General features: G+C 32.7%; 1 protein-coding gene across 7 annotated transcripts in view; it reads left to right on the top strand.

Moving 5' to 3' along the window:
• The window catches only part of LOC108737716 (supervillin), a 216,405-nt gene that overhangs the window by 132,679 nt on the left and 75,264 nt on the right, over positions 1 to 8,462 (top strand). For all 7 annotated transcript variants that reach the window (XM_025973346.1, XM_025973349.1, XM_025973351.1 and 4 more), the window contains one exon: positions 7,625 to 7,760. In XM_025973346.1, coding sequence (XP_025829131.1) covers positions 7,625 to 7,760 — 136 coding nt within the window. The remainder of the gene's footprint in view (positions 1 to 7,624; positions 7,761 to 8,462) is intronic.

The following is an 8,462-nucleotide window of genomic DNA, read 5'->3' as shown; positions in this document are numbered from 1 at the left end:
TGAATAGTGACGATAAGTTTGAATATAAATTTTCTATATTTACTTCAGTCTTATTTTAGCGCGTTTCCTGTCTGATTGTCAGTAAAATTAATATAGCTTCCGTCTAATTTTCATTTGGAAAGAAACAACTTGAGCAAAAATAAAACATATTTTCAAATTTTTCAACGTCTATGTAGCTTTTACATGTTTCTTTATCTCGGATCTCAACAGCTTTACAAAAGAATTTGAGCCACTTTTACGTACGTATTTTCCAATTTAAATTCACGGAGAAATGTTGAATGAGAATAATAAGCTTACAAAACTATTCTTTTCTATTTTGTTGATTGCAACACAGACAGATAATTTTTGCTTTATTTATATTATCTTTTATGTATGGCAGGGTTTCTGTTATTTAAGAGTTTCTCTAATTTGAATTGTTTTATTAGAATATTCCTCATAAAGTAATATCCATGTTTAAAACAAAAAATAATAATATCCTAAGTGCTTTTCATTTTTAGTACATGAAGATTTACATAACTAACATCCTTAAGTAAATTTGGTAATTTTCTAGATAAAAAACAATATATATAATAACTTGAAAAACATTGATTGTAGAATTTTGTTCTATCTTATCGTAAAAAACAACAATATGCAGAAGAAACGTTCGAAAACACACCATGTTGATACCTACATATGTACTTTAGTATATATATACGTGCTACATAGAAAAGAAAGTTATTAAGAAAGTTATATTTATTAGAGTAGTGGTGATGAAGTTTCGTTACGAAAATGGAAAACTAATCATAAGTCAAGAATAGGAAAAATAGAACTTTTACTCTTCAAATCATATTAAAAGTTATTTGTGGGGAATTTGTTTTGAAATGATATTTTCAATGATAAGAAAAACTCATGAAAAATGCTTTTATTTTGTCATTTGTTGATGTGTTTAATCATACTTGATATTAACAACTTATTTAACACCAGAAATATTCCGTAAATTTTGTTGTGTGTGATGTAATATATAATAAACAATCTAATAGATCAGTTTTCCATAAAAATTAGAAAACATTATTGATCGATATTTTGATAGGTAACATCAAGATATAAAAGAAACAATTCAATTTTGTATTATTTCAAAATACATTGACGGTTTATTGTTTTTTTTTTTTTTTGGTAATTTGATTGATGATGTAGGTAAATATCTTATTCTCAATAAAAGAAAACCAAATTTTCATCATTTATCGTAAACCGTATTTTGATAAGATGATAATATAAAATAAATCAGCCTTAGAAATGAGATCCTACATTTCCAACTATTTTCCAATATATTCGGTTTTTAAAAATTTCTGGTGAGAGGTAAACGTATTAGTATAAGCGTGGTCAAAGTTTTTTTATCCCAATGGGCTGCCCTTTATGGCATTTGACATTGTAATTTCCTTGTTTGAGTTGGGTACGTTCCAGAATACGTAACCTTGTACATTCATATACAAAAAAATCGAATTTTCCGGAGTACCTATTTCGCTTTTCCTGCAGGTATTGAAGAAAATTAATTTTTGTCCTTCGGTAACCCTCTCGTCCAATGTCCTTGAACTTTCACGAGCAGATGCTGCTATGGTAACCGTCTAGACTAATGTTTTTATCCTAAAGCTTGATTTCATATTCGAACAAGGACTTCAATAAAATAGCTTTATTTGAATATCTAATAGACCGCAACTACATCTTCGTAGTGTCTTTTACAAACTTTTTAAAATAAGTAAATTAAAATATTTATGACTGAAGGGCATACTTATTATCTATTTTTAATATCGCGCCATCGAGGCCAAATGGAATTGGGGGCCAAACTGGACAAATAAAATTAAGGGTCAAAGCAGATGAGATATCGAAACAACGCTCTATGTTTAAGTATTTTCATACGCTATATCTTATTATTTTAACAGACAACTGAATTACTGTTTAACAACTTTTAAGTTTAAGTTTTATGTCTCAACTTGTACTAGGTTATTTCTGAAACAACCAATCATATAAGAAAATAGCTGTTGCATTTCATAACTGTTTAAGAGCTATTAAAAATATATAATACGTTTGAAAGTAGTTTTGGTCGTTGAAAAATAATTTTGTCCAGAAAATTTTGTATAGCAAGGAACACTTCGAGGATAAACTCAAAATAAGTGTACTACTGGATCATTATCATTATAGTCAGTTCTAAGACTGGTTTGCACCTCCACTCTATCCTAATCGTCGCATTTCCCTAAAACATCTCACATCCTTAAATATTTGGGAACAGTAATCTAATATATATCTACCTCTACTTCTCTTAATTCCTGTTTCTGTCTCTAATATGTCTCTGACTAGCTCTTATGCCTGAAAAGAGATATCCACCTATCTCGCCTATTCCTTATTGACTTCCATAGAGTCCTCTGTTCTCCTATTCTTTCTAATACCTCTCAATTTCTAACCTTCTCTATCCACTGTATCCTCATCATTCGCCTGTAACACAACATTTCGAACGCTTCTAACCTTTTCTTTTCCCCCAAGTTGTATAATAGACAATCGTAACGATTTGACGATGAGTCTGAAATAATATTGTGATAAAGTTTACTAAACATAATACCTTAAGCTTATTTGTACTTAAGTAGATTTGTATTATTTTAAATTACGATATTCCCTCAACCATTTACAAGAAGTTCTCAACTTTATAAAATAAATCTTCAAACAAAACAACCAATTGAAAGTTTACAGAAAATGACTTCAATTTAATTTAACCTTAATAGGCATTTGAATGACTTTTTAGTTAAATTTAACTCACAGATACAAATCATTTAAAATTAATAATAAATTACAAGTTGCAATGATTCGTTTATAATATTTTTTGAAACAGGTACATAAAAATGAATTATATTTGCACTAGATTAGATTATGTTACAGATAGTTATTTTTGTTGCATAAACTTTATTTATGTTCATACTTATGTTATAATCATTGGTTTTCAGAGGACAATATAAGTCGAAGAAGAAGACGTCGATTTTTCCCATCAGAAGTTTTAGAGCAGGCCAAAGAAGCTTACTCGAGCGATGGAAACCGTAAAAGTGATAACGACACTGCCTGCATCGCATCTCCAACGTCTTCACTTAGCACTACCTCATCAAGAACGCGAAGCCCTCCTAGAAGATCCGAACTTAGTATTCACATGCAAAACGCTCGAAAGGGTATTTTACCGTCATACTCTGAAATGGGAAAATACCGAACCCCATCATCGAAAACTGCCACGATTAATACAAGAGAAAAATACAAGCCTTTTAGTGCAGTAGAAAACGAACTTAGTCATAGTGTTACCGATAAGGACAAATTTCTTTCTAAAGTAGGCAATAAAGAAAACATTAAGCATAACACTAGCGATAAGGACATAATTAAAGTTAATAATTATAATGTTCGTAAAGATGGTAGGACTAAATCGGCTGATGTCTGCCAGTCAGATAAATTATCCCGCCTTTCAAGTGTTTCTAAGAGAATGGACGAATTGACGGCATTGACGAGGGAGACATTAGCGAGGGTTGAAAAATTGTCTCATGCTACATTTTCTAATGGCCGTTCGAGTTCTTCATCAAAAATATATGATAAAATATCTGACAACGAAGTCTCATCTTCTACGCCGACGCACAGCTTTAAACATGTTTCAAATAGATCGAGTGATGATGAGAGACGTCCACCTTCTATCCTGAAAAAGAAACTTTCAGATGAAATAGTCGAACACTCTACACCAATAACAGCATCAGTTAATGTACCTGTTTCGATTTTAAAAAGAAAATCTTCCCACGAAGATCACAAAATTTCCAATTCAGCGGCTGGTTCCGCTTCAAATCTTCCAGTTACATTTTCCCCAAGTGTCATTGACCATTCGTCGTCCTCGTTGAGAAAACAAGGGATTCTTAAAAAGCGCAGAAGTCTCGACGAATCGCATGTACACAGGCAACGAAGTTGTAGCCCCGAAGGTAAACAAGAGTCTCGATCCATTTTAAAAGATCAACGAAGATCATCTCTGGAAATGATCCGATCTAAATCTCCCGATGCTTTACAAAGCATTTTGAAACGTAAAATATTCCGAAATGACGATGAAGTTTACACACCACTAAACTCACCGGAACCACAGGGAATTCTTAAGAGAAGATCAGGTGTCAGTAGCGCAGGATCTAGCAGCAATGCTCCTCATATTTCCATAACAACTGCAGTGATTTTGGCAGCTGCTGGAGGTGCTGAAATGGTCCTGGAAGCCAACGAAACCGTAAAGCCAATCCTTAAAAAGAAGAGCTCAGATGAGCTATCCGTTACAGAACCAAGCAGTGTCGAAACTCCTAAGCCAATCTTAAAGAAGAAATCCAGTGTCGAAAAGGAACCACTAGAAGATAAACCTAAGAAACCTATTTTGAAACATTCTCGAAGTTCGTACGAAGAAAGGGATTCTTCAGACAATTCGGAAGTGTCAAGACCTGCCTCTTCTGCGTTTAAATCTTGCCAAGATGAAGAATTTGAGGTCAAACCGATCTTAAAACAACCATCTAGAGAAAATTCCCCCAGACCACGACTTTCTTTCTGCGAAGATAACCAGTACACGAAATTTGATGATAGTCACGTTGTCTTCAGGAAAAGAAAGATAGCACGAAGGTCACACACTATCAGTACAGATGTAGATGTAGAAAATGTCATGAACAAATGTGGTAGCGACGAATCGAGTCCCCAAAACACTCGACCTCTCTCAGTTTGTGAAATGATCAAAAATTTCGAGAAGAACATGCCATCCACTGGAGCCGTACCAAAAAGATCGAGTCTTAACCGGAATAGTGATAGGTACCACACACAGCCAATTACCTTCAGTGAACTTGAAGCAAGGTAAGTTTAAGAAGTTTAACATCTTCTTTTTTTTTTGTATTGCTTGATTAGTAATAATTATTGGTTTTTGCCTTAATCCCATTTTGTTAATGTAGACGCAATTCAAAAGTTACTATGTTGTTTATTTACTTGCTTCATTTACATAATTATGCAAAAAGAAAAATAAATTATTGTGACATTTTTGACGTTTGCATCTTTTTGTTAATATTTTGAGGATTTTTTTTAAATTATATTAGCAGTTTATTGAAAAATAAGTTCAACAGTCAAGATTTAACTAAGTTTTAAGAATATACGATATTAAAATGTAAGTTTGCGTTTTCGTCGCATTTTATGTCATTTGAGTATGTTTCATTTAGCGAATTTTTTTGTGAATTATTTGCATAAATAGTATTGAAATTCTCTAATAAAATGTCGAATTGAACAATTATTTTATAAATGTTGGTAATTCACACGACGCCGATGTATCTCAAAAATGTGTAAAGATTTTTTTGTGTCAATCGTTTTTCATAAATTTTAGAATTTTTTTTAATCATAAACTTTTGTCACTTAACTTATTATATTGCAATATTTTAATAATTCATTGCAATTTAATATGCGCCTACAAATAAGGGTAAGTTAAATTAGACTACCCAACTCTAAGTCGTCAGACAACTGTTCATACCTTTACACCATTGATACTTTTCCGTATTTTTGTTCAAATACAAATGGGCATTTACGGGAACTTACGGGAATTTTTTTGTTCGGATTTTCACGCGATTTGGAACTAGTCCGTATATGGAAGTACAGTCCGTTCCCCCTTTGTAAGAAATCATAAGTAAAATATGAATCCTTCCTTCTTGAAAGTCTTTTCTTCGTCTTCTCTCTTGAGCGCCCAGGTTTTTGCACCCGTTGGTTAAATAAAATTGTATGGCAGTTTCAAAAGGAATAATAAACGTATTGATAGTAAACAAAATTGTTTAATAATATTAATTATTGATTCATAATTGGATGTGATAAAAANCGCCATAGATTGTTTCAGTAAATCACCGACTATAAGCTACGTAGATGTAGGCCTATTTTTATACTTCCTTGCATGGTTGATACAGATAAATGGATTTAGAAATAAATTGTTTATATGTTTCGTTTCCTTTAAGTGATTATGGAGTTTCAATAAGTAAAATTTTCTACAATTAATTATGTAAGACCAAAGAACCAAAGAGAACCGTCAATGCGTCAATAATTACCCAATTGTTAAAATTTTATGTTGGAATGTTTAGATGCGTCCACAGTGACAATAATTATTGTAGCATCTTGGCATTCATTATTACATATACTTGTCTTATAAGGAATAAGGTCTTATTGTGACACCCTTCGGTGCAATTACTTGATTAATGGAAGTCCCTATTCGTACTTTATCCATAATATACAGGTGTCTGAATTCAGTCGCCAATATCCAGTTATAGATTGTTGTTGCGATTTAGTAAGGTCAACTTGACTTTCATTTCTTAACGATACCATAAAAAGGCGTGCATGCGGTAGGCATTTATTTCTTGCATGATGTGAATCAACTGGGATTGTCGATTTACCGATAGACATAACAGACGAAAGTCGGTGTTAATTTTATTGTTTCGTAAAACTGGATGCGGTGCATATAATGAAGTCGAAACTGACGTGAACGTGCCATTTATGGGTTGACGCAGAACCGTTAAAAAATTGCGGTAATGTACGAGCATTTATGTAGGTAGGCATATAATATGGTGATTTTTACACGAACATGAACCGATTTTGGGTCACGCAGTTTCTTTAATAGGAAATTTAAATATTAGAATTAAATTCAATTCCATTAGCGCACTTAGAGTTCTATACCGTTCATCTTTCTCTCATTAACCGTAAAAACGTTAAAAATGGAAAGTTTTTATCACAGATTATAAAACCAGTTTGTTTGTTTGACGTATTGAAAAAGCTCTGGAATAATTGTTTTGATGAATTCTGTTCAACTTGAAACTTGATCAAATTGAACAGCATTTATCACTGTTAATGTAGAAAAGAATAGTGCGGTCATATATACCTAAATGACAATAAAATACAAACATTTCATTAAGGTGATCATCGAAACCGTGTAAATTTTCGTACAGAATTAAGAAAAGGATTAACGAAGCCTCTGGGCCGCTATCTTAGAATGTATAGTCTTTCTAAAAAAAGAGACCTTTTTGTAATTTCAGTAGGTACCTATAAATCGATTTTTGGAAAACAGGGATATGTAGGTAGTTTTAGCAATATGTTGCAGAAAAACTGGGAATATATTGTTACAGGCCCTTTACGCACTAAATATCTAATAAAAATATGTAAAAAAAGGTGGAGGTGCTAGGTTTCGTATTCAAATACGACGAATGATATACAGTGATCCAATAAAAAGGCTCCTTTCTTTTGAAATATGCAAAGTTCAATTCTAATGTGGCTAATTAAACCTGAACCTTACAACTAATTATTCTATCCCTTTGGAACAGTAATTCTTTTTGGATAAAAGGTACCCTATGTTCTTTTCTGTACCCCTGACAATGCATGTACAAAATTTCATAATGATTGGTTGAGCAGTTAGGGCGTGAAGTCGTAATAAATAAACAAACAAATAAATTCACATTCGTTCGTTTATAATATTAGTTAGTACTATCCTACCCTACTCTCCATAATCGTGAATCTCTATTGTCAATTTGTTACAATGTTTCGTAATCATTATATCTGTCATTAATAAAACGGTTGTTGTATAATTAATTTGTTTTAGAAAAGTCCAATTTGTCTATCCAGCGGGTGCGAGTCGCAAGGTAGTTCTAAACCCGAACGGGATAAAAGTGGAAAGAGAAAATCGAATTTGAACCGAGCTCATACTTCGGAAGAAGTACCAGATCAGTACGGTGGAGGTATGTATATATATTTTTTAATATTTTAGAGGAGTAAAATGGATAATATAGAGGGTGTGTCTCAATAAATATTTGAGAGTTCAGTAGCAATTAAGTTCCGGGATTTTAGCTATAACGTTCTTCTAACAACAATGATGCAGGTGTCCAACTTGCATTATTGTTTCCTTTAGTAGGTATCAGTAGACGTTTGAAGTCGATAGGCTGTGATTTTTAGTGACGTCGCAACATTGAATGATCCAAATTATAAACAACGTGTCGTGATACAATTTTTGAAGGAGAGCGTTCAAGGAAAGCAAAGATGTTCAAGTCTAAGCTGAAGAAGATTCTCATTGGTTTTACTATATTCACTGAATTTTCTCGCTTATTCTTCGATGATATTATCCGCGAGTATTTGGCAAACAAGATATCTCTAAATTGTCGCCTCCTCTGTACAGCCCGGATTTAGCCCCATGTGACTTTTTCTCTTGTCAAACAAAAATGAAATCTCATCTTGAGGGTACGCATCATGGAGGTCAAGGCAGCTGTGTCAACGATTCAGGACTTCATAACTACAAAAAGCTATATAGGCTGGAAATGTAATAGTAACGGTATATGGAGGATGACTACTGTGAAGGTCGATAATAAAATATTGAAAAATAAATCAATTTGTGTTTTATTTAGGTACCAAATACCGGAACTTAATTGCTACTCCGTTCCATACAA

Source organism: Agrilus planipennis, unplaced genomic scaffold (assembly GCF_000699045.2).
Source record: "Agrilus planipennis isolate EAB-ADULT unplaced genomic scaffold, Apla_2.0 scaffold144, whole genome shotgun sequence".
NCBI lineage: Eukaryota > Metazoa > Arthropoda > Insecta > Coleoptera > Buprestidae > Agrilus > Agrilus planipennis.
The sequence above is the reverse complement of the archived record's forward strand: the minus strand, read 5'-3'. Positions and strand labels throughout refer to the sequence as shown.